The sequence below is a fragment of the Cervus elaphus genome, chromosome 2 (assembly GCF_910594005.1).
Source record: "Cervus elaphus chromosome 2, mCerEla1.1, whole genome shotgun sequence".
In the NCBI taxonomy this organism is placed as follows: domain Eukaryota; kingdom Metazoa; phylum Chordata; class Mammalia; order Artiodactyla; family Cervidae; genus Cervus; species Cervus elaphus.
In genome coordinates, this window is record NC_057816.1 from 42,929,472 (window position 1) to 42,957,354 (window position 27,883).

The window sequence follows — 27,883 nt, forward strand, 5'->3', positions numbered from 1 at the left end:
CTGACTTGTCTTAATAAAGAAGCTCTATTCCTGACATGACTTATTTTCAAATTGAAATGTCACTGATTATACAGTCAGTTAACTGGGTTTACATACATCAGATGGTCTTATTAGTATTATTCTAACCATAAGATTTAAACTATTAATGGTGAATAGTGTTTCTCACTTTAACATAGGCTTATCCCACTGATGGGATAAATGCCAACTCCAGAGAAAAGTTAGTCATGTGGTTTTCAGAAGATGAAAGCTTAGATAAAGGCTGAGAGGGTTTAATGCTGGAGGTGGGAGTGGTATTATATAGATCTTAGCCAAAACATGTGATAGTCACTGACTCGGTAGCTGGAAAGGGGAGCGTGGCTCCATTAACCAGCTCAGGCAGACCGTGTGAGGACCGGAGGAAGAATGCTCCTGGCTGCCCTGTCCTGCCTGCTGTGGAGTTTCCGGACCTCCGCCGGCCACTTCCCTCGAGCCTGTGCCTCCTCCAAGAGCCTGACAGAGAAGGAGTGCTGCCCGCCCTGGGCGGGCGACGGGAGCCCCTGCGGCCGGCTCTCGGGCAGGGGCTCCTGCCAGGACGTCGTTCTGTCCGCGGCGCCACTCGGACCTCAGTTCCCCTTCACCGGGGTGGACGACCGCGAGTCTTGGCCCTCCATCTTTTATAACAGAACCTGCCAGTGCTTTGGCAACTTCATGGGATTCAATTGCGGAAGTTGTAAGTTTGGATTTCGGGGACCCGGCTGCACAGAACGGCGACTTCTGGTGAGAAGAAACATCTTTGATTTGAGTGTCCCGGAGAAGAACAAATTTCTTGCCTATCTCACTTTGGCAAAACATACCACCAGCCCAGACTACGTCATCCCCACGGGCACCTCTGGCCAAATGAATCATGGAGCAACACCCCTGTTTAATGACGTCAGTGTTTATGACCTCTTTGTCTGGATGCATTATTATGTGTCAAGGGACACGCTGCTTGGGGACTCTGAAGTCTGGAGAGACATTGATTTTGCTCATGAAGCCCCGGGTTTTCTGCCTTGGCATAGACTCTTTCTGCTGCTGTGGGAACAGGAAATCCAGAAGCTGACCGGGGATGAGAACTTCACCATTCCATACTGGGACTGGAGAGATGCAGAAAACTGTGACGTTTGCACAGATGAGTACATGGGAGGGCGCAACCCTGCAAACCCTAATCTACTCAGCCCAGCATCCTTCTTCTCCTCTTGGCAGGTAAGGTGTGCAGGACATACAATATCCACGCTTAGAAGAACCTTAGCCATCACTTCTTCTGGCAGGTCTTCAGAAACCTCCCTTCCCATCTCTTCTTCTCCTGTCAAGCCTAGAAAATGTCCTCTGTCAAGAGCTCTCAACATACCTCCTAATTTTCCTTTATAGCACACTTCACAATTGCAGTTCCATAGAGATTTGTGTGGTTCTTTGTCCAATATCCTGTACTTGGGTCCTAAAATCTAATGAATAAAAAGTACTTGGTTCATCACTCTACCTCCTAGCACATAATAAGATGCCAGGCAAATTGTAAGAGCTCATGAAGTATTTGTTGAACCAGTGGATGAATGAGTATTTGGATGATTAAGTAAAAAAAATGATTTAGGTCAATATTTCTGAAATTTTTATTCCCAATAAAATTCAGTGCATAAATTGAAAATACAAATCTCTGGCCATATCCCAGGAATCCCATTGATGAGAATATTCAAAGGAGGGTCCTGGGAAGATATCATTTACTAAATGTCTATAGTGATTATTACCATTAGGAATTTAGGGGAATATTACTTAGATTAAATCTTCTTTAAAAAGATATGAATACTCAGGCTTAAACAGGTAAATAATGAAAATAGCTAATATTCATTGATCGATCAGCAAGTGTGAGGCCCTGTTCTGAGTAGTTTTGTGCATTAATTCATTTAATAGTCTTACTAACCTTCCCCATGTTAAAGATTTTTTTTTAGAAAACCTGAGGCATAGAGATACTATGTAACTTGTACAGGATATCAAAGCTAGTAAGCAGCAGAGACAAAATTTGTTCCCAGGTAGCCTGGTTGCACGACCACCCTATAATATTTCCAAGGACATATCTGCGATGATGTCTTTAGCCAAAGGATCTGGCCCATCCTGACTTACTTTTTTCAATAGGATGCAGAAGAAATGAGCACTTTTCCTAAACATGTGTAAACTTTTGAGGTACAGGATAAGAGATCGCTATTTTGAAATTTAATATCTATTTTTCCTATTTTTTCACTTTGGATTAGGGGCAAAATGTAGCCAAAAAAATATGCTTTTAATTATTCATTATTTTAAAACTATAAGGTAGAAGGAATGCTTGTCTGCCTGTGTTCCAACCATTTCTAACACAGCAGTTTTGACTAGCCGTGCTTTATGGAAATAAGCTCAATATTTAAATAAGATGGGAAGAATCTTGCCTTCTCTCCTGGAACTCTGCAATTTTGAAATGTGAACTGCTTCCCAAATACTTCCCCTCCCCCCTCCCCCACACTAAGTTCCTACAACTTCCAAATGGACCTATTGAAACTCGTTGAAAATGGCCACTGTAATATCTGGTGTCACTAATGTCAGCTATTTACCAAGAGTAAGGAGTGTATTTGTGCAGGAAAGGCTCGAAAAATGTGCTTCAAAAAAATCTATTTCAATAAGCCTTCAGACCTCCTACCTTAATCTATATAGTGCAAAACTCATCTAACTCTCACATCCTCTGTTACTGCTTAAAATACTGTTAAGCTTGAACATGGGATTTTTCAGTTAGTTATAATGCTTTCCTTAACTGTACAGCTTTTCTTGACCTAGAAAAATCGGTGGATTATCTAAATTACCAAAGTTAAAACATCCACACTGAAGCTTCATAGACAAATACTAATTGATATTTAATTACATGTGTGTGCATGTGTGTGTGTGTGTGTGTGTGTGCGCTCAGTTGTGTACACCTCTTTGTGACCCCATGGACTGTAGCTTGCCAGTATCCTCTGTCCATGAAATTTTTGAGGCAAAAATACTGGAGTGGGTTGTCATTTCCTCCCTCAGGAGATCTTCCTGACCCAGGGATTGAACCCAGGTCTCCTGCATCTCCTGTGTTGGCTGGCAGATTCTTTACCACTGAGCCACCTGGGAAGCCACTTAATTACATGAGAAGTACCAAATTATGTTAACTTTTTCCATTCATTTATTGATTATTGAGTCAAATTTTTCTCTTTTTTCTTTATGATTGTATCCAATTTTACTTCTAAATAGTTTTTTTGTGTCTAGTATGTAAACACTAGGTTAAAATAGTTGCAGCAGTAGATTTAATATCATCCTATGATTAAACCACTGTGGAATAACTGGTGTTAAAAATAAAATTAGGAAATACAGGGGACAAAGACCACTGAAGAAAAGTGAGCAAACAATAATTTAAGTAAGGAAGGTGAAATGAGTGAACATTTATGTCCACCTTCTGTGAGCAGTGTCACTGTGTGTGCTTACAGTCAAACTCAGTTCTAGCTGGCTAGTTCCATTCCTTTGCACATTTCTGGTTAAAGTCCTTTAAAAATGAAGGTCAGTTATTTATATCGATTTAATGCAATTAAATCAATGCAACTGAGCTAACTCCGAGAGATAGGGAAGCCTGGCATGCTACAGCCCACGGGGTCGCAAAGAGTGGGGCATGACTCTGCAGCTGAACAAGAGCAGTGCAGCGGTTCTCAGTATCTTCTAAATCACCCAACTAAGAACTTAAAGATTTGCATGTGCTGCACCATCTACCTTCTGCCAGAAAAAATCATACTCAGGAGGTCCACTGTGAAGTTCAAGCATCTGTATTTGTAAAACCTTCTACTGTAATTCTAATGCAGAGCCAGCCCCTAAGAATGACTGATTTAATTAACATGGAAATTGTTTTGGTATCTCTTTCACTTTACAAACTTAGGTTCTATAATAAACATATCACTAATTTCAATGCATTTGCCTGAATCAAACACTCAAATAAAAAACTAGACTGTGTGAGATGGTGAGACTAAATAGCTTCCACACTTGGTGAGTTCATTAATATCTTCCTAAGTAGTTATACTCAGCCCCTTTGGTAAAAAAAAAAAAAAAAAAAAAAAGCCTCCTGCTTTTTCTTATTTTCAGACATCTTTTATTTCACACACACAAAAATGGAGTTTTGAGAAATTCATAGAATTTATTAACTCTTAGCTAAGAGACCGCCATTGGTGTGTAGTGTTGTACCTACATTTTGTAAAAGATAGTGAGCCCCCCCAAAAGTACAATAATTTGTCTAAGGTCACACAGCTGAGGACAAAAAAACCCAGTGCCTCTGACTCCAGTGCTATTTCAAGTCAACCGTGCAGTTTCCTATTTATAAAGGGCCATGTAGGCTGAGAAAGGATCAAATGAGCCACTAATTCATGGATGTAAATTCTGACTTGTAGTCACTTTAAGTCCCTTAAAGTTCAGTTGTACAGACAACTGCGGCAGATATTCTGAAGTAGTCCTTTTCATTCACGTTATAGTGAAAATATTCCATTAGGTGTTTATTCACAACCCTTATTCAGGTAGAATTGACCTTCACCCTTGTGTACTATCATTACACTTTGTACAGATTTTATAACATGGTACCTATAATTCTTCAGGTTTTCAGACCTGTCTTTATCTAACAGACTGCCAGCTGCTCCAATGTAGAAACCATTTCTAATTTATCTTTATATCCACAGAACCCAGGAACATAATATACACATAGAATGGGCTTTATCAGTATATGCTATATTGAACAAAATTGAAAATCACAGAAACATTAGCCCCATTGCTAACACACATAAAAAACTAAACTCTGTATACACATAGCTAGATTTCTAGAACCTTAAACCATACTTTATAGCACTGGATAACCAAGGCCAAGAAAACAATGATGCCAAAATAAGCAGCAATTTATAATCTGGAATAAAACATTTTTGGTAGCTTTCTCTAGGTGTGTGTGTGTGTGTGCAAAAAAAGAAAGCACACATAGAGAAGATCAAGCATGTTATAACCCAATCTGAGTTTTAAGTGAGACTAATAATATTTACTGACAAGGTTTATTACTAAATAAAGTAATATGTTAAAAAGCATTACTTAATTACTAAATGTTACTTTTTATAGAAAGCTTATTTTCAGTATTCATATCTCTTTTGTATATTTGTTCATTTATTTTTTGGTTTGTTTAATTCCAAGAGCTTTTAAACTAGAAGCATGTTTAAAGTGCTCCTGAATTAAAGTCGTTCACTGATTTTGGAGGTGGGGGGGCGAACTATGCTCAACACAGTTAGATCCAATGTTACGCAAGCAGCAGATGAGCTAGCTGTAAGAAGAAAAGGTATTTCAAGAATAGCTGTTATGATGGATCAAAATAAAGAGAAAAAAAACATTTCCAAGATGATGGACATGAGTGAAGTATGGCCAGGGAATTCACTCATCAGGTGAAAAGCACATCACATGGAAGCAAACAGTAGGAAGAAAAAAAGTTACATTTCAGCAGAGAGTCATGGGTTTTAGGTAACCATGGCAACAGCTCAGTGAAATAACAGCTTCTCTTTTTTTCTTTATGAAAAAGATTCTGTGGAATGTCATATGTTTTACATTCTTTTAGACAAACCTCTAATGCCATAATAAAATTTTTGCTCCTAAAGCTTTTAATAGCTGGGCTTTTTTTCCTGCTATTTTTTTAAATTTAAGAGAATACTAAGCTCACCTTCTCCATTAATACATCCGTTTCTTCTTCCTCTTTTTCATTTGATTTGGGACACTTGATTTTTCCCCACATGATGTAAGTCACCTTTGTTGAAACAGAAAAAGAACAAATTCCTTATCAGAAGACTTTTGTCACTTACCAGATTCTACCTCTGCCACTTATCAGATGATATTGGACAAGTCATTTGTAATCTTTGACCTTTGGCTTCTTTTCTCAACAGAAAAAAATGGGGTGCAATTAAGATATATGTGTGCTTTCTGTGCTAATGAAAATACTAAGCTGAATGGAAAGCAGATTAATGAAGCGGAAGGGGATAGTCTTTTGAGCCATAAAAACATGACTTTTGTAACTCACTTAGCTACAAGATCCTGGAGAAGTTACTTAATTATCTGAGACCTTTTCCCCCTGAAAAATTAGAATAATATATTTTAAAGCATTATTCTGAAGGGATTCAATGAAAACTGTTAATGTAAAATGACTAGTTTAGTATCTGACATATTTTTTTAATTTTAAGTATGGAATTATTATCACAATATATCCTCATCATGTGATATATTGATGATAGCTATTATAATGATTATTCATCCTGTGTAATAGAGTCAGAGTTAACAATTTGGTGGCCTGCCCAATAGTCTTGTATGCAATAATAATATAATAGCTGTCATTATTAAACACTCTCTACTTGGCATTATATACTAAGTGCTTTTCATAGGTAAAATTATTTGATCCTTCATAAAAAGTTGTTATAGTCCCCCTTTACAGATGAAAAACCTTGACATTAAGAGATTATGTAATTTGCTCAGTTTGGAAACCATGTCTGGTTGCAATCTCCATGATGGTAGCTAGTGCTAATACTTTCTCCTACCCTGCCTCCCCGTCTGTATCAAATATAAGAACAATAATTTGAGATTTATTTCAAATTATTTCTGGAACTGGGGTAGATTTCCTCCTTGTTACTAATACATTTAGCCATCTGGACATTTAGTCACTTGGCAGTTGTAACTTAAGCAAAATAGTTTCATTCAGACCGCTCTAATTTAACTGAGTCTACTGCAGGAGTCTTCTAAGCAGTAGGAATTTTTAGATCTTTTGAAAATATCTGGATATGATTTATTATTCAAACAGGAATGAAAATGCTTCCATCTATATACATGCTGTGATGGGTAGTTAATTAACAGTATAAAGGGATCCAATATATTATATTTAATGCAAAAATTGTTGTTGTTGTTCCATCCCTAAGCTGTGTCTGACTATTTGCTATCCCATGGGCTGTATACACCAGGCTTCCCTGTCCTTCAGTAGTCCCCAAAGCAAAGAAATGTTTCTGCTTTTCAATATGCTGTCTAGGTATGTCATAGCTTTTCTTCCAAGGAGCAAGTGTCTTTTAACTTCATGGCTGCAGTCACTGTCTGCAGTGATTTTAGAGCCCAAGAAAATAAAGTCTGTCACTGTTTCCACTGTTTTGCCAGGAAGTGATGGGACTGGATGCCATGATCTTAGTTTTCTGAATGCTGAGTCTTAAGTAAGCTTTTTCACTCTCTTCTTTCACCTTCATCAAGAAGCTCTTTAGTTCACTTTCTGCCATAATGGTGGTATCATTTGCATATCTGAGGTTATTGATGTTTCGCATGATGTACTCTGATATAAGTTAAATAAGCAAGATGGCAATATACAGCCTTGATGTACTCCTTTCCCAATTTTGAACCAGTCTGTTATATATATTTAATGTATATTTATATATAAATAATGTGTTTAAGCATATTTTAAAAATAAACACATGTAAATATGATATATATTAACATTATATTTATTATTTCTTATTACTGTTGAAGAAATTGAGACTTAGCAAGCCTAAATAATATATTCATTGACACATTGCTAGTAAGTAGCTGAGCCAGAATTAAAGCCCACACCAATGTGAATCTGGAACCTAATTTTTTTCTAACACACAACTGACTTTCGCAGCTGGATCACAGAATTTGTAAACAGAGATTCAAGATGTATTCTGGAGGTAGAATTGACAAGTTTGGCTGATGATTTCAATGTGAAAAGTAAAGGGGAACAAAATACAAACGATAACAGTCTTTGGCTATAAAATGATTTATGGACTTCTGGTTTAAGTTTCAGGACAGTTGATGTGACTGGACGTATAGGGAGAGGAATACAATTTTTTAACCTTATTTTAATTTCAAGTTTTTTCCATTTTTTAACTTCTTTTTAAATAATTTTTATAGTAAAGTGGCTCGGTGGTAAAAACACACTTACCAGTGCAGGAGACACAGGTTTGATCCCTAGGTCAAGAAGATCGCCTGGAAGAAGGAAATGACAACCCACTCCAGTATCCTTTGGTGGAAAATCCCATGGACAGAGGAGCCTGGTGGGCTAAAGTCCATGGGGTCACAAGATTCAAACACAACTTAGCAACTAAACAATAATAACAACATAGTTGATTTACAATGTTGTGCTAGTTTCGGGTGTACCCCAAAGTGATTCAGTTATACATGCATATATATCTTTTTTTCAGATTTTTCCCCTTATTAGCTATTACAAAGGAACAATTTTCTTTTTTATTTTTAAATACTACATTTGAGATGACTGTGAGATAACACTGAAATATGAAGTCAGAGATGGATATACAGGGTTAGAGCTCAGAGGAGAGCTTTTGAACTTGAGATAGGAATTAGAAAGTTCTTATCATGCAGTGGCATGTAAGCCATGAAACTGGTTTTGTAGCCAAGGAGGCAGATAGAGAAAGAATTAAAAAAAAGGGTATAGACCTAAACTCTGGGCCATGGCTAGCTTCACAAGCATATGCCCAATGAAGTCACACAATGGATGTTTAGCAAATGTTTGTCAAATTAATTTTCCTAACAAATATTTGACAACAATTATATGAAGTAATTATTATTATCCTCATTTGCTAGATGAGACCTATGGAATTTCTTTTCCTTTTTTTGGGGGGGGGGCGGAATTTATTTTTTTAAGTGGTAGACACAAGACTAGAACTGTGGTCTGAACTGTAACTTTCATGGGTTACAGTTACTCTGCAACCCTCAGAAAGCTGCTTCCTTCAACAATTTAAGACATGAATCTCCTGATGATTAGACATCCAAATATCCAAAATCCAAATAAAGAATCCCAACCTCTCTACCTTCCCCCTTTTACAACACTCATTTAACACAGAGGCGTTCTGTGCAGATCGTCTGCAGCAGATTGGAGGAGTACAACAGTCGCCAGGCTTTATGCAACGGGACGTCTGAGGGACCATTACTGCGCAATCCTGGAAACCACGACAAAGCCAGGACCCCGAGGCTCCCCTCCTCGGCTGATGTGGAGTTTTGCTTGAGTTTGACCCAGTATGAATCAGGTTCCATGGATAAAGCTGCCAACTTCAGCTTTAGAAATACACTGGAAGGTAAATGCTTTTTCCCCTCACGCATTTAAATTTCCTTTTTTTCTAAATTTATGTTTACAAACTCTTATCCAAAGCCCTGGGCCCAGAAGTGTTTGCGAATATGATAATATAAATATAACCAATCACTCTAGCAGAATGTGGGTGGCACACATATTCCAAAACATGAATAACTCTTCAGGAAAATGTATGACTATACCTACTGTGGCAATAAATAGAAACAATAGGTGACCTAATGGAGAATAAAGTCTGGTTTTACCACTAAAATATATGGGTGCCAAACAAAATAACACATTCTTAGAATTTTTGTATTTTGGAATCACAGATATAGGACTGTGGACCTATCATATTTTTCTAACTTTTAGTATTTTTCTCTAGTTTAAAATATTCTGAACACAAGATTCTTTGAGACAAGGCCATGTTCTTAACTATAATAAGGATAAAATCCACAGGTCAGGTTAAGGTCCCATCCTGTTATCCCTCAAGTTTTCTGTGCTTTATCAGAGATTCCCTCTCACAGCCTCTTCTAAGGCCTACTTATTTCTCCTGCAGAGCTCTCAACCTTGCTTGCACCTTCCCTTAAGTACCTGTTCATCCTTCTCTGCTCAGCACCATCTCAGTCATGAGAACCCAACTCCGCAACCTCAATTTTCATTGTGGAAACAAACCTACAAACAAAGAGAAAACAGGAACATTCACTCAAGTTACAAGTTAATTTGAGTTCCAGGAAGACATAGGCTGCCAATTCGTGGTAAGGCAGATACTCAAAATTTACCACTAGATATTTTATCTCTTTGGCATCTTACCGTGGAGATGAAAGTTTCTCTTTTCCTATTTCCTTCCCCTAACCTCCTTAACTTTTTGCTTGATTCTCGCCATTGTGGTTGCTGCTGTGTCCTCTAACTTCTGTTGCTGAGTATGCAGAATAGTTTCATTGTCTCTTTCATTTTCCTGTATTCTTCTAATCCCGAACACCTTAGAGCCTTGCTTTTTCACAGAAGAATTTAAATAAGGAGAGTATTACCCTAAAGAGGAAACATGGTGCAGTTATTAAAATAAAAATTTTGTTTATTTTCCTTAAATAGTATTAGTAATTAATGTTTTCCAATAGTCACCATATGCAAGGCACCATGCCAAAGATACTGTGTAGCACTGTCTTACAACCATTCTTACAACCATTCTCTGAGGAAGTAGCATTGTTATTTCCAATTTAAAGAGAGGAAACAAGATCAGAGATATTAAGTAATTTGGCTGCCATCCATTTGGTAAGTGGCAGAGCTAAATATGTTCCTAGATTTGGCAAGTGCCAAAATCCAAGAGTCTTTTCTATTGTACTCTGATGACCCTGAGTGAGTTGAACATTTTTTGAAGGTTGAATATCAAGCTGGTCCTGCAATAATATAACAGGAGAAGGCAATGAATGGTGTCCAAGAGTCTGAACCTACAAGCTAAGAGAAAGGCACACAGACAAGTTGGTGGTCACCACATGGGAGGACTGGGCACACGGTTGGATTTTGCAGCGGTTAATAGCTAGATTCCAGATGTCGAATTAAAGATATTATAAAGCAGGGCTTGATTCTTAAGGTAATTATAATCCATTACAGCTTCAGTCAGTTGTGTCCAACTCTCTGTGACCCCATGGACTGCAGCACTCTAGGCCTCCCTGTACATCGCCAACACCCGGAGTTTACCCAAACTCAAGTCCATTGAGTCAGTGATGCCATCCAACCATCTCTTCCTCTGTCGTCCCCTTCTCCTCCTGCCCTCAATCTTTCCCAGCATCAGGGTCTTTTCAAATGAGTCAGCTCTTCACATCAGGTGGCCAAGGTATTGGAGTTTCGCCTTCAGCATCAGTCCTTCCAATGAACACCCAGGACTGAACTCCTTTAGGATGGACTGGTTGGATCTCCTTGCAGTCCAAGGGACTCTCAAGAATCTTCTCCAACACCACAGTTCAAAAGGATCAATTCTTTGGTGCTCAGCTTTCTTTATAGTCCAACTCTCACATCCATACATGACTACTGGAAAAACCATAGCCTTGACTAGATGGACTTTTGTTGGCAAAGTAATGTCTCTGCTTTTTAATATGCTGTCTAGGTTGGTCATAGCTTTCCTTCTAAGGATCTTTTAATTTCATGGCTGCAGTCACCATCTGCAGTGATTCTGGAGCCCCCAAAAATAAAATCAGCCACTGTTTCCACTGTTTCCCCATCTATTTGCCATGAAGTGATGGGACAATATACCATGATCTTAGTTTTCTGAATTTTGAGCTTTAAGCCAACTTTTTCACTCTCCTCTTTCATGTTCTTCAAGAGGCTCTTTAGCTCTTCTTTGCTTTCTGCCATAAGGGTGGTGTCATCTGCATATCTGAGGTTATTGATATTTCTCCCAGCAATCTTGATTCCAGCTTGTGCTTCCTCCAGCCCAGTGTCTCTCATGATGTACTCTGGTATAAGTTATATAAGCAGGGTGACAATATACAGCCTTGATGTACTCCTTTTCCTATTTGGAACCAGTCTGTTGTTCCATGTCCAGTCTGAAATGCAGTACTTGGATGCAATCTCAAAAACAACAGAATGATCTCTGTTCATTTTCAAGGCAAACCATTCAATATCACAGTAATCAAAATCTATGCCCCAACCAGTAATGCTGAAGAAGCTGAACTTGAATGGTTCTATGAAGACCTACAAGACCTTCTAGAACTAACACCCAAAAAAGATGTCCTTTTCACTATACGGGACTGGATTGCAAAAGTAGGAAGTCAAGAAATACCTGGAGTAACAGGCAAATTTGGCCTTTGAGTACAGAGTGAAGCAGGGCAAAGGCTAAGAGAGTTTTGCCAAGAGAACGCACTGGTCATAGCAAACACCCTCTTCCAACAACACAAGAGAAGACTCTACACATGGACATCACCAGGTGGTCAATACCGAAATCAGATTGATTATATTCTTTGCAGCCAAAGATGGAGAAGTTCTATACAGTCAGCAAAAACAAGACTGGGAGCTTACTGTGGCACAGACCATGAACGCCTTATTGCCAAAATCAGACTTAAACTGCAGAAAGTAGGGAAAATCACTAGACCATTCAGGTATGACCTAAGTCAAATCCTTTACAATTATACAGTGGAAGTGACAAATAGATTCAAGGGATTAGATCTGCTAGACAGAGTGCCTGAAAAACTATGGATGGAGGTCCGTGACATTGTACAAGAGGCAGGGATCAAGACCATTACAGGTTATCCAGACATATTTTATAACAGTGAGAAAGCATGAACTTTGTTATCTGGGAAATTAGGCTGATCTTAAAAATAACATAGGGAGCCTCATTTCTCTGGATCTCAAGTCAAAAAAGAAAACTGGCTTGAGTCATGTCAACAGAGCCAGTGGCTTTCAAATAAGTTTCTAATATACAGAATCAGTAGAGGACATCATGCTTATTGTAAATAATTTGTTAATACTAATAAGTTATATTTGTAAATAATTTTTCTCATATAAAGCCATCTTATGTACACACAATCTAGTACTCTTTCTTGAGGAGAGAAAAGACATTATAGAACATAATATTAATAGTATTCAATGTGTGTTTGATGATGAAAACATAAATATTATCTAAAACTCTTCCAATTGCACCTAACCCAACACTTAGTTTATCTATACCCATTGTATGAAGCCTATTTACTGGTAGCAAGATGTCAGAAAACATTGATCTAAGTCACCAGCAAGAGCTTTTCCTTATAAGGGACACATTTCTTTATTTTTATCTTTAAACTTTTACTAAGAAATAATGTTAAGCTTACAGAAAATTTACAGCAATAAAATCTGTAAAAAGCCATACATATGCTTTATATTCAGGTTCACTTACTGTTTACATTAAAATTTTTTTTTCTTTCTCTCATTCACACATATACTTTCTACTCAGATTCGTTTACTGTTTACATTTTATATATTTTTTTCTCCCTTTCTCTCTTATTCTGAACCATCTGAGGATAAATTGCATAGATAAATTGCCAGGGTAAAGAATACTTTACCGTTGGATATTTCAGTGTATCATTCTCTTACATAGAGACAGTTAACAACTTCAGTAAATTCTATATAGGTGTAATGCTTTAATCTAATCTGCTGTTTATATTGCAATATTTTTAATTCACTAATAAAATCCTTTATATCATTTTTTCTTCTCTGTAACAGGGTCTAGTTTAGGGTAAGGTGGCATTTCGTTGTTCTGTCTCTTTGAGTTTCTTTTAATCTGAAATATTTTCACAACCTATTCTTAAATGACATTCACAATTTTTAGAGAATATAGTCTCCCAATTTTAAATAAAATGTTCCTACTTTTAGCGGGTGGGCCTCTCAAGTGACTCAGTGGTAAAAAACCTACCTGCCAATGCAGGAGACCCTGGAGATGCGGGTTCAGTCCCTGGATCGGAAAGATCCCCTGGAGTAGGAAGTGGCAACCACTCCAGTATTCTTGCCTGAAAAACTCCATGGACAGAGGAGCTTGGTGGGTTGTATGTAGTCCATGGAGTTGCAAAGAGTTGGACATGACCGAGCATGCACACAACACATTTTAAATAGAATTTTTAATAGAATGGATCCAGGTAGTGTATTCTTAGCCAGAATTTTACAGAAGTGTTTTGTGTCTTTCTAAGCGAGTATAACATCTGAAGGCACATGGTGAACATGTCTCACTTTGGCGATGTTAATTTCATCACCTGCTCTAGATGTGGCCCAGATTCCCCACTGCACAATAACCATTCCAGATTTCACCACTGAACACACCTTTAAGCTGATTCTTGTGACTCTGTGTCTCTGTTTCATGACCCTATCATTTTTAGCATTTCTTTCTTTTTTTTTTTCTGGTGCAAAAAAGTAGGCTAGATTCTTCTTGTGCCTACACTGCCCAAAGCCTGGAATCAGCCATATCTCCAAGAAACATTGGTTCCTCTCAGTGGGGAAGGACAAAGACAAAGATCAAGATTGAGAGAATAGTTTGCTCACTGGAGAGACACAGTTCATCTCAAAGCCAGGATAGGAGCTAAGGATGCAGGGTGTCTTGGGCTTCAGGGAGTGCTCAAGTGGGTACAGCTGCCGGGAGAACAAGACTGGAGGAGCAGGAACACAGCCAAACACTGCTCTGTGCTCCCTCGTTAATGCCGGTGGAGTTGAACTGTGGGTTTGATTGAGCCTCACAGTTATCGCTGCCTTTTTCTTTTCTTTTGGGTCTTGTTAGAGGTATGTAATGTACTCCCCATAAAAAAGATTCCCACAGTTAATCCTGCGATGGAGGAACTGCAGCTTTCCTCTTAGATTTAAATGCTGAAGTAAAGATTGAAGATGTGCGATTTATGAATTGCATAAAAGATCCCCAGAAAGCAAAGAAAAATTAGCATGCATTATAAAAGGTAGTCTTCTGATTAGGTGGTCCCTGTGGAGTATGGGCTATGGATTCAAAGAAGAATCTTCTCATGTGCAAATCTCTGATACCCATGGTGTGTTGCATTGCACGCTTTATAATAATGTTAATGCAAAATTCATACTGGAGTGGATATTGGAAGATGGGTATGGGTTGGCAGTTTAGCAAAGTAGTTAAAGGCAATCAAGGTGACTGGGATTTGATTTAAATCCTACCACTTCCTACATCTGTTACCTTGAGTAAGCTATTTAACTTCTCAGGGCCTTAATGTCATCATCTGGAAAATGTAGATAAGGATAATAACTTACAGTGTTCATGTAAGGGTTTAACAATATAATACATGTAAGGAACATACAAGATTTCTTCAATAAATGGCAGCTATTATTATGTTAAACTGGAATTAGTTTTTGACAACTTGGTTATCAGTCATTACTTTTTTTGACAATTAGCTTAGAAGCAAAGTATAGACTGAGTCCTGAGAAAACAGATTATGATGTGCTAGGTATAGAGAAAAACATAGGGAGGAGCAAAGATAGAAAAAAAATTTCTTGAGATAGACTCAGGGAAGGACCATTTCTGGAAATAAAAGCTATTGCTTTTCAGGGTGAATTCCCAGAACCAAGGAGAAAAGAGCAAAAGCAGCTTCCATTACCTAAAATAGTAGAAGGTGCAGGAACAAGGAACAACTCTAACTGAATGGTATGTTTCAGCCTCAAGCACATTGCAACATAGAACCATGGGACTTATAGTTGGAAGACTTCCCAATGTATTCATTTCAACATCTCGCATTTTGCTGACATGACATGGTATGTCAGCAAAATGGTATGTCTATGTGGCCATTTAAGGATACAGATCAACCTATCTCATTAGGAAAAAAAAGGAAGTTCTTTAGGTTAAGATGAAATCTAAATTGCATTATCCTGGTACTATGGGAAATTATGAAAGTTCAAAGACATACAAAGATGACTCTTACACACTTTGTGACCTTGAGAAGCTCACCATCTAGTGAGAAAACATCACACAAATCCACAAGGAAGACACAATGTGATGGTCAATATAAAATGAGATAGGAACCCAGAGCTAAACCAGAACTATCTCCCAAGCTGGTGAAACTGGAACTGAAAGTTGAAATATCAGTAACTTCTCACCAAGAAAAGAAGGGAAGGAAAAGCATTTCTAGTAGAGGAAACAACTTATGCATTGGAATAGAAGTATGAAAACATAACTGTAGATAGAACAAAAGGAGAAAATATATATGGCTAGAATATTGTTTATAGTGAAAGTGAAATTCACTCAGTCATGTCCAGTTCTTTGCAACACCATGGACTATACAGTCCCTGGAATTCTCCAGGCCAGAATACTGGAGTGTGGGTAGCCTTTCCCTTCTCCAGGGGATCTTCCCAATCCAGGGACTGAACCCAGATCTCCCACATTGCAGGTGAATTCTTTACCAGATGAGCCATAACGGAAGCCCAAGGATACTGCAGCAGGTGTCTTATCCCTTCTCCAGTGGATCTTCCCGAACCAGGAATCGAACTGGGATCTCCTGCATTGTGGATGGATTCTTCATCAACTGAGCTATGAGGGAAGCCCATGTTTATATTGAGAAATAGCAAAGACATATAGAAGGTGGATCACAGAAAAAGCAAGGGAATTCCAAAAAAAATCTGCTTCATTGACTATGCTAAAGCCCTTGACTGTGTGGATCACAAAAAAACTATGGAATATTCTTAATGAGATGAGAATACCAGACCACATTACCTGCCTCCTGAGAAACCTGTATGCAGGACAAGAAGCAACAGTTACAACTGGACATGGAATACGGGTCTGGTTCAAAATTAGGAAAGGAGTACATCAAGGCTATATATTGTCACCCTGCTTATTTAACTTATATGCAGAGAACATCATGCAAAATGCTGGGCTGAATGAAGCACAAGTTGGAATCAAGGTTGCTGGAAGAAATATCAACAACCTCAGATATGCAGATAACACCATTTTACTGGCAAAAAGTGATGAGAACTAAAAAGCCTCTAGATGAATGTGAAAGAGGAGAGTGAAAAAGCTGGCTTAAAACTCAGCATTCAAAAAACTAAGAATCATGGCATCCAGTCCTATCACTTCATGGCAAATTGACAAGAAAAATATGGAAACAGTGCCAGATTCATTTTCTTGGGCTCCAAAATCACTGCAGATGGTGGCTGCAGCCATGAAATTAAAAGATGCTTGCTCCTTTGAAGAAAAGCTATGACAACCTCGACAGTGTATTAAAAAGTAGAGATATCGCTTTGCTGGCAAAGGCCCATATAGTCAAAGCTATGGTTTTTCCAGTAGTCATGGATAGATGTGAGATTTGGACCATAAAGAAAGCTGAGCACTGAAGAATTGATGCTTTCGAACTGTGGTGTTGGAGAAGACTCTTGAGAGTCCCTTGGACAGCAAGGAGATCAGATCAGTCAATCCTAAAGAAAATCAACTTTGAATATTCATTGGAAGGACTGATGTTGAAGTTGAAGCTCCAGTACTCTGGCCACCTAATGTGAAGAGTTGACTCATTTGAAAAGACCCTGATGCTGGGAAAGACTGAGGGCAAGAGGAGAAAGGGGTGACAGAGGATGAAATGTTTGAATGGCATCACTAACTCAATGGACATGAGTTTGAGCAAACTTAGGGAGATAGTGAAGGACAGAGAAGCCTGATGTGCTGCAGTCCATGGGGTAGCAAAGCGTTGAACACGACTTAGCGACTGAACAAAAACAACAATAGAAGGTGTCGAATATACTAATCAATAAGCTGTGGGAGGATGATGAATGGTGAGGACTTTATCCAAAGTAGGATGAAGGAGATGAAGATGAGTTGGTTGGAGTATAGAAACTCTTGTAGACTCTAAGTACAGAGTATCATAAACACTTGGTGACTATTTTAGGAGGCAGAAAGGTAAACATCAGATTGAGAATTACGAAGCTTCTGCCATTGACTTCTAATAATTGGTCCTTGTTTTGTCCTCTTAAGCTGTATAACACTAAAACATCTAGTTTATGTAGCAGCTCTTCTAAAAAAATTCCTTCTATTATGATTCTCTGGAATCTTTTCTTCATGCAGTCTATCCACTCTATTTTATTGTGACACCCTGGAAAGTATCTTACCTTTTCATTTGCCAGAATTTTTTGAGGAGCAGTCTGGTGGTAGTTTAGTTGCTCAGTCATGTCCAACTCTTGTGACCCCGGGGACTGTAGCCCACCAGGCTCCTCTGTCCACGGGATTTCCCAAGCAAGCATACTAGAGTGGGTTGCCATTTCCTTCTCCAGAGGATCTTCCTGAGCCAGGGATCAAACCTGAGTCTCCTGTGTTGCAAGCGGCCTCCTGCATTACAGGTGGATTCTTTACCACTGAGCCACCAGGGAGGCCAGTCTAGGAAATGGTAAGTCAGTTCTGGGTTTTCAGGAAAGATAATGGGAATTTTGAAATTTTGAATAAAGTCTTAAGGTAACAGTGTTCACACCAGAAGAGAAAGGTCAGTGACAGGTCACAATGATGTCTCAAAGGATGTTCTAGTTTCCAGTCTCCCTGCCTGAGAAATGGACTTTCTTAGTATATCCAGAAATGGTCACACAAACTCAAAATATAAATTAAACTGAGAACTACTGTGTAAACCAGAATGCCAAGGAGACTGTTTACGTGCGATGAGACATTCTAGTGATGGGAAGGCTCAAGCTCTTCCTTACCCATCTTCTTTACCAGTGCTGAGAAAATCAGAAAACTAAGTAGGTTGGTATAGATTGGTGTCCTCTGACTTAGAATAAGGTGGAAGGTTCTGAGAAAGAGTTCATGCAGACCAGAAAAATCTTTCTTTGCCTGGATTACTTAACTCCCCAGAATTATCACCTTGCCAACCTTGTTGATATTCTGAACAGGCAATGATCCTGATCATAAAAATAACAATAAAATCCCCTTTGTGCCAGACTTCTCATTTCCCACATGCTCTATCATTTAATCCTTGCAACACGATTGCAATATTTAATATTCACAAATTAAGCTGAAGCACCATCTTCAGTGAAGTAGTTATTCCAATGAGTTTAGGAGACATCCTGTCTCCTTCTAGTTGAATGAGCTGATTGAACTACTTTGACTCGAAGAATATTCTTTTTTCTCTTTCCTTCAAACTCTCAGTGCACATAGGATCCTTTCTATTATATGTAAGAAATTTAAATAAGTATCCTGGATATTATTGTCTGAGTGAGTTTGCTTTGAACTGGGATTCTTTTATTAGGAGGTAATGTTACCTTTTTAAAAAGCCTGAAATAATATGGAGTGCTATATTATGGAGAAGGTTTTGTGGATATGCAAGCATGTTTTTAAGATTTCTAGGGCAGAAGCTGCTCATGGAAAGAGCTAATACTTATGTATTACATTCACAGAAAAACAAATCAAACATAATTCATATATATGTATATGAATATATATATATATATAATCTTTTAAATTCTTGATCAGTGCTTTGCTCCCCAAGGCTGAAGGGTGGCAAGACCAGGCTATGTTCATTTTATCTGGTCATTAGAAGCTGTCTAGTCAGGGTGCGATGAGAGCCTGCTGAAACTATGATTCTTAGAGCATTAGGGAGCATTTGAATTTTTGCAGAGAGAATTTTTTTTCTAGACCCATGATGCTGTTCAGATATCTAGAAGGTAGAAAAATAACAGTTTTATATTTTTCTCAGAAAAAAAAAAAACTCTTAAAAGCAGAACAAGCAGTTTAAAATCTGGGGATATTATTGCTTGATACTCAGGAAACTTTTAGCAACAAATGTGGTAATGATACAGCCTGGAGCTCTCGTTATAAAAAAGAAAAAAAAAATGGAGTGTCAGTCCCTATGTATTTATGTTTTTAAATGACTTCTGATTCGTTCCTCTTCTACTGGTTGTCCGGGCATGTAAATTATTCTTGCCAAATATTAATGTTGAAAAAGTAATTTATTTAAGACACATGTAATCTGTGCTATGAATTAAGAGGTTCTGGTATCATATACTGGCAAACACCATTTTAGAAAGCTACATTAGAGAAAGTACTAAGTCACTTCAGTTCTGTCCAACTGTTTGCAACCCCATGGACTGCAGCCTGCCAGGCACCTCTGTTCATGGGATTCTCCAGGCAAGAATACTGGAGTGAGTTGCCATGTCTTTCTCCAGGGGATCTCCCTGACCCAGGGATCGAATCCATGTCTCCTGCATTGGTAGGTGAGTTCTTTACCACTAGCGCCACCTGGGAAGTCCAAAGAGAAAAATATCTCATATTGGGACAGGGCCATTTAACCTTCACCTCAACCCTGCTGTCACTGACATCTATAACTGGGCCTATGGCTTTGGGTGGGCGGCCACTATTATCCTGATTGACTGTGCCTTCTTCTTCTGTTGCCTTCCCAACTATGAAGATGACCTGCTGGGCAATGCCAAGCCCAGGTACTTCTACACATCTGCCTAAGGTGGGGAATGAGCAGAAGAACATCACTGCTGCTGAGACAGATTCCAGAGAAAGAAACTGTTTTCCCCAGAATACTTTGAACCTGTTTTGGGGGCAATGTTCATATCATTAAACTATGGTCAAAATGCTAAAATAATCTGGGGAAAGTGTTTCTTAAATGGTGTTATAGTTTCATATTCATCTTTTATATATGTTTTGTAGTGTTAAGTAAGACTTACTTCTTTTAATTACCTAATTATTAAGTTGGCTAAAAAGTTCATTCAGGCTTGTCCATAAGATTGATTGGAAAACTTGAACTCACTTTTTGGCCAACTCAATACTAATATGCCAATGTTTCCTTATATCTAACAATACCATTGATATTGCATTTGTAAAAGAATATGAGTATAAAAGCAACCCCATAATTTATAAGGTAAAAATGAGAAGGCTTCAAAGATTTGAGTAATCTGGTTAGGTTTTTGTATTTCCCAGATGGAATGGGTTGGGTCTATTAAGAACTAAGGAGAAGAAGAAGATACTGGTAAAAATTGTCAGTGAATAAATATTCTAAAAGAAGTGCAAAACGATATTTTTTCAAGCCTTTGGCTATTCAAAGAAGCAAAATTGGTTCCTAAATGCATGTCACTTGTGAGAATTTCTTTTTTTTTTTTTGAGAATTTCTAATGAATATCATGAATAATTGATTTGGGGCTAAGCGTTCCATTAACTTAATATGACATCTAGGAAAGTATTCTTTCATTGCCAAAACCTGTAAGGCCTCCTTAAGCAGTGAAATCTTAAGATGAAATTTTCTCTTTTAAAGTGGTTCATAGGGTGGGGGTGTGGTAGAAAGCTACTAGTAATTCTATGCTCTTTGGTGTCTATATGCTCTAGACCAGAGTAGACTGGATTAAAAAATGGACTGGTCTAATTCATATGACCTTTAAGTAGTATTAGGTTGTTCAGTAAAGCATTAGGAGGGCCATTCCCATCACAAAAGTAACATTAAATAGCCTAGAGAGAAGACATGGCTTGAATTTTTCATCTTTGGCTTGATGGGTCTAATCATGTAGACACAGCTTCTGATAGATTGCAACTGTAAGCAAAAACTTAAATATGGTTAAAACCTGGTTTCCCTTGGTAAACAGATTAAAAATATCTGATGTAAAACGTTTAACAGAAGAAGTCAGGAATGTGGGATTTCTCTGACTTGCAAATATATCACATGGAATATTATTAGTTTTTTACTATTTGTACTTACATAATGAAAACCAATTCATTTTATATATCAAATTATTTTGTAAGTTGTAAAAATAGCAGTTGCAGTTTTATTATGAACTTTTCTCAATAAACCAGGTGATCTTAAAAAATAAAAGGGATTGAAATACTCATTTTGAAGGCATGTAGCAATATACTTGAGCATCAATTCTAACATTATGAGCATCTTCTCCCTCATTTAAAAATGTATTTAATAATTACATATCGAGGCTATTGTGAGTACCTCCGACTGTGTATGCAAGAAATGTTTCCTTTCCCCCCAACACCTGTCTTCTTTACAATCTCATTAGACATCCCAACTTCCCTTATAATTAGGCATAGGTTACTAGTTTAATGATATGTATTCACTAATAATAGTTTTCATTTAGTTTTTTTTTACCTTTTGAAGGTAAAAAATGGCAAACAGCCGTTTTCCACAGGATAATTTTTTTTTCCAATAAATATCTCAACTTAAGGACCTAGAAGATCTTTAAGGAGAAAGTTAACAATGTATCTTTTCTAAATGTAGAGTCAGGCATTTGGTCTGTGGAGATTTCACTTCCTTGGGATAAATTTTGGGGAAAATGCCACCACTCATTAGCAATAAAAACACTGCAAAGAAAAACCAGAATTCTATTTTATGCATTTGTTCACTTAAAAATTATGAGTTGGGAGACTTGAGGAACCAAATACAATTTGGCTATGCCTCATGTATTTGTACGACTGCTTTATAATCTTCTATAGCAATTGATCTAAAATACTGTATTTTGGTTTCAGTACCTACTTACAAATCTTATAATGTATGGAGAACTCCAAAAAGCTTTTTTTTATGTGGGTTATATTGATAGCTACTTGCCAACTAAAACATAAGATTTGAAAATATTTATATAATAATATTAGTTATTCCATGCGAGTATAAATAACATAATTGCAATATATTTTCAAAAAAGTAGTGAGTGGCATGACACTGATTTATATATTTGCCAAAAAAAAGACATCTGGATTCTATGTCTGCTTCCATACTCAACATATTATGACAAGATATTTAATTGAAGACCTTGAAGAAAATCCATCTTCACACATACAAAATTGGAATAGGAACAGTGTTTTAAAAATATTTTTTGATAATTCTGGATCTTCTTTATCTTTCTCTACCAAAAAACTTTAGTGTAATTTCTTAAATGTTCAGTTGTACTGTCAAAGCTGAAAGCAGATCAATAAGCTTTTTGTATTTGTTATATTAAAATTTGTTGATCTATCTTACATTATGAATGATTTTTATCATAATTAGTTTGTAATATCACACATGGATCATTTGCAAAATACAGGTTCACTGCAATATGTAGATCTTTCAGATGCTGACATTTCTCATTGTACAATACTAAATGTCAAATTTATTAATATCACCAACAATCTCATGAGGAATGTCTTTAAATACTGAGAATCTGGCAAAATTATAGTGATGGAATAAAACATTCCAAAATTCTAATTTTTGCTTAAAGCTAAAATTTTCTCATTGGCAAAAAATATCATCAGTTGTAAGTGACATACTTACTTTGAATAAATTGTCTACCAAACTGCCTAATTCTGAATAATCATAGTTAATTTCTCAATTGGGCCTTCAGGTAAAAATGGCATCCCTTGGAAAGTACTGTATATGGTTACTTCAGTTCTCAGCACAAGCACAAGTGCTTTTTCTCTAGATAACCATCATATTTCAAAATGTAGCAGAAATATTACATATATAAAATATTACATGTGTATCCCATTCTGGCTTCCCTAAGTTGCCAGAGCAGAACTTAGAGCTCTGATACACTTCTAACCTGCATCTGTTTTTATGGTCCAGCACTAATCACTCTACTCTATGTGGGAATCTTAGAAGAAATTCTTTTGTGAAAACTGTGGACATTTTAGATGGTCAAAATATAGAAGAATCATAGTCAATACACTAATAAAAGTACACAGATTTCCACTTCTGAGAAAGTAGATTAGATATACTTTTCCCTATTCCTCTTTGTTCTTTGACATGAGTCTCAGCAATATATTTCTGAATGTGTCTCCTCAGTTAAAGGAAACAAAAGCAGAAATAAAAAATGAGACTATCTCAAGCTAAAAATCTTCTTCACAGTTAATAAAAGTAACAAAATGAAACAACAACCTACTGAATGGAAGAAGGTACTTGCAAATCACATATCTGAATAAGGGGTTAATATCCAAATTATACAAAATTCATACAACTCAACAGCAAAAAGAAAACAAAAAACACAAAACCTAATTTAAAAATGGACTGAGGAGTTGGATAGACATTTTTTCAAAGATGGTCAACAGGCAGATGAAAAGATGTTCAACATCAGTAATTATTAGGGAAATGCAAATCAAAACCAAAATGAGATATCACCTCATAGCTGTTAGAATGGCTTTTATCAAAAGAAAATATCAATTTGAAAAAATATATTCCCTGAATCTGCCTTCAGTGTTGGAGACCCAGGTTCAATTGCTGGGTTGGGAAGATCCCCTGGAGAAGGAAATGGCAACCCACTCCAGTATTCTGGCCTGAAGAATTCTATGGACAGATGAGCCTGACAGGCTACAGTCCATGGGGTTGCAGAGTCAGACGTGACTGAGCAACTAACACTACTTCTGTTCATATATATTCATTACAGCATTATTTATAATATATGAAAACAGCCTAAATGACCATCAGTGGATGAGAAGTAAAGATGAGATAAACACACACACACAATGCTATATAACTTACCCTTGAAAAATAGAAAATTTTGCCATTTACAAAAACACGGATGGACCTTGAGGGTATTATGCTACATGAAATAAGTCAGACAAAGAAAGATATCCTATTATTTTACTAAAATAACAAACAAAAACTAAATAAATAAACAAAAGTAAAATAAATAGATACAGTGAACAGAATAGTTGTTACCAGAAGGGAAGGTGTTGAGAGAGAGCAGAAAGGGTAAATGGAGTGAACTGTATGATGACAGATGGAATTAAACTTTTGCTATGGTGTGTACAAAAGTTGAATATAATGTTGAACACATGAAACATATAACATCACAAACCAGTGCTACTTCAAAAAAATTAAAAAAAAAACTTCTGACTTCTAAATCTCAAGAAACTTACTTAGGAAAATCTGGTCCTTTAAAATATCACAGCTACAAATGCCAAGGGTTAACTGTAGTCTCCATCTTTTTAGAGCCAATCAATTTAATGCCAGAGACTATGAATAATTATCCTTGCCATTTAAAAGTGAAATTTAAGAGGATGAAAGTGATTATTTATTTATCTAGGTCAATTTCAGCAGAAATTTATATTACAGCTTTAGCCGGATCCAAGAGAATACATGTGAAATAGCCGCTTATCTTCAATGCTGAGTGTGTGATGGGATACCACTTTCCTCAAGATAAAAGCTATTCAATTGTTTTTTAAAAAATTCATTAAGGTTACTACATTGTACAACTCTAGGGGCAACATCCAAGTTTTATTGTATTGTGCTAGGGAATGAAATTATCATAAAATACAACATAAATGGTACTCCCTAGGGTTGTGTATTTTTATTGTACTATAAATCTATTCTGTCTCAAAAATTAAAACTCAAAAAGTTTTGAGAGGTTACTACTAAATAAGGTATTTTAGTATACAATTTATCTGCCTGGTATCAGCCTTGATTTCTATTTATTATCCCCATTTCATAGATTAAAAAAAAGTATGTTGGCAGCCATCGGCTTGCAGCACATAAATCATAAGAGCTGAAATCCAAACGTAGATCATAAAACCTTGAATACAAATACCGAATTCTGAGCTCATAATCTCACTGGGAAATGTTTAGAAATATTATAAGGATACTATGATCCTTGAAGAATGACTTACTCACCTCAAGTCCCTGTGCCCAATGCACAGTGAGGCCAAATGATACCAAAACAGTTTGGGGCAGACAGAGGTTTATTGCAGAAGAGGGGTGGTTCACGCCTTAAAAAAAAAGAAAAGAAAACACCAAACTCCCAGAAGCCTTGCTGCAAAATCCTTTTAAAGGCAAGGTGACGGATGTGGTTAATTGTTGCATACTTCTTGTTCTTGCAGCTGACCATACGGGTCAGGTCACGGTGTTCCTGTAAACCTCCAAACAACCAATACTATTATCTGTTCCGCAAAATTTTATCTACAAGTATAATACTCTTAAAGTTTAACAACCAGAGAAGGGGCTCACGGAGCCGCCCTCAGATGTCAGAACAGGCTCCTTTCGCAGCTGCGGGGCAGCTGGTAAGAGGCCAGGCAGGAGGTCACCTCCGCCATCGACGCTCCTCACAGTAGCCCACAGGTGGCCACTCCCGCTTGGGGCTGCCTGGCTGTCACTGAGGGCGCCGCTGTTTCGGAGCTTTTACAAGCCAAACAAAGGGCCCCTGCCCTGCCTGGTGTCCACGCCGGCAAGCAAATGGGCCAGGTCCCACAGACTGCCACCCTGGGAGACTGCTGCCGTGGGGACCACCGTGACTCTGACCGTTGGTGGAGGGGACGGCTAACGGCAGCGCGCTAACGGCCAGTCTCGCAATAACAGCCTCACGCTAACCGCTGCTCCTGTTACACGCTCTCTTGAGCTCAAGACTTGAGACCTTGTGTAAGTCACTGAAGTTCACAGAGCACATCTTTTTCGTTTATACAATGGAGATAATATTTCTACATTATCTCTGAATGTCCATATATCAAATAAGATTATTGCTATTTAGTCAGTAAGTTGTCTCCAATTCTTTTGTGACCCCCATGGACTGTTGCTTGATAGGCTCTTCTGTCCATGGGATTTCCCAGGCAAGAATACTGGAGTGGGTTGCCATTTCTTCCTCCAATCAAATAAGATAATGTTTGTTAAATGTTAAATATTACAATGAAGAAAGTACTGTTTAGGATTTATTCAAAGTATTAGAATTCTGTTACCTTTGGTCATTAATTTTAACCCTAACTGTATTTTTCTTTTCCATACTAGAATAAATTCAGAATCATGTGACAGTGACTTCACAGTAGGTAACTTGACAATAAAGGCTTTGAAAGCTTGTGAACTTGAAATTAAAACTTCGGTGTTTAAAAAGATAGAAAAGAATATATTGATAAAAAGGATCAGTTGTAATAAATACTGGAAGTATGGTAATTAATCAGGATAAGAAGCCCCACTTGTATATACACCAAAAGCAACTGTGATTTTAAGTATCCCTTCTGAGATTCCTTCCATATGCCATGAGTTTAATAGGACTTTGCTGAATTAGTCTATTTCTCCTATGTTAAATTATTGTAAGAAAAACACCCAAAATAATGTGACTCTGAAAAAGTGGTTTATTTTGCTCTGATGAAACAATGTGGAGGTAGATGATCCAGAACTGGTAGTACAATTCTGTGGTCCTTGATTCCCAACTTCCACCTCTAGAAGGCATTCTAATGCCTTCACCTTAATCAGTAGGAAGCACACAAAATGGGGAAAGGAGCACATGTCCATTCAAGACCTATGTTGAAGAGTTTCTTATCAATTCTATTTTATCCCTATGGTCACACAGACAGGGCCACACTTAGCTCTAAAGGGAAACTGGAAAATGAAACCTCCAGCCAGTAGCCATGTGCCCCACATTTAGTATAGTCATTATTTGGAGAAGAAAGGAATTAGTATTGGTTAAAAAAAAAAGTAGCAGCTTCTGTCACAGTGCTTTTTCCTAGTGTTCATTGAAGTGCATAAAATTAAAATCATATACCTTTACCACAGTATTATGTCTGGGTTTCATTTAAAACAGCACTAATTCTCTAGTGGTAAATGATGTGTCAAAATATTCTTTTACTCCAGACTTTTCAAGTTATTAAACTTAAGAGCATTTGTTTTACAACAGGAAATTAGAATGTATAAGAGAAACATGCTAGGATATTACAGACTGAATGTTTATGTTCTCTCCAAATTCTTTTGTTTGAAACTCTAACTCCTCCCCAATGTGACGGTATTAGACCTTTGGGATTTAATTGGGATTAGTTGAGGTCATGTGGGTGGAGCCCTCATGAATAGCATTAGTGCCACTGCAAGTGACAACACAGTTTGCTTCCCCTTTCTGCTCTCTACCATGTGAGGGTATACCAGAATGTAGCAGTTTGCAACTTGGAAGAGTGCTCTCATCAAAACTTGATCATGCCAGCACCCTAATCTCAGACTCTCAGCCTCCAGAACTCTGAGAAATAAATTTCTGTTATTTATAACACTCAGTCTATTGTACTTTGTTATGGTAGTCCAAACTGACAAGTCCTAGAAGCTGTAACAAGCAAACCCAGTGACCTAACCTAATAAAAATTGGTTGATTTCTTGCTCATGCCAAGTCCAGTTTGGATGTTAATGGTTGGTGAGCAGTCTTTCACATGACCCTTTTAATGGCTTCTCTAAACCCCATCTCCCTGATGATCTTCTGCATCTTCTGGGAGATAAGGGAAAAGCGTGTTTGGAGGGTCCTAGAGGAGGAATATATGGGCCAACTGGAAGTGATCTACCTACCTACTGCCTACATTTTACTTTCCACAATTCATTGACAAGGCCACAACTGAGTATGAGTTTGGTTGTGCATACAGGAGTTTGAGGAAATGGGTTTAGT

At 37.5% G+C, this 27,883-nt stretch overlaps 1 protein-coding gene across 1 annotated transcript in view; it reads left to right on the forward strand.

The window, feature by feature from the left end:
- The first annotated feature begins 335 nt into the window (after window positions 1-335).
- The window catches only part of TYR (tyrosinase), a 115,153-nt gene continuing 87,605 nt past the window's right edge, over window positions 336-27,883 (forward strand). The window contains exons 1-2 of the mRNA XM_043876515.1: window positions 336-1,221; window positions 8,924-9,140. Coding sequence (XP_043732450.1) covers window positions 403-1,221; window positions 8,924-9,140 — 1,036 coding nt within the window. The 5' untranslated portion in view covers window positions 336-402. The remainder of the gene's footprint in view (window positions 1,222-8,923; window positions 9,141-27,883) is intronic.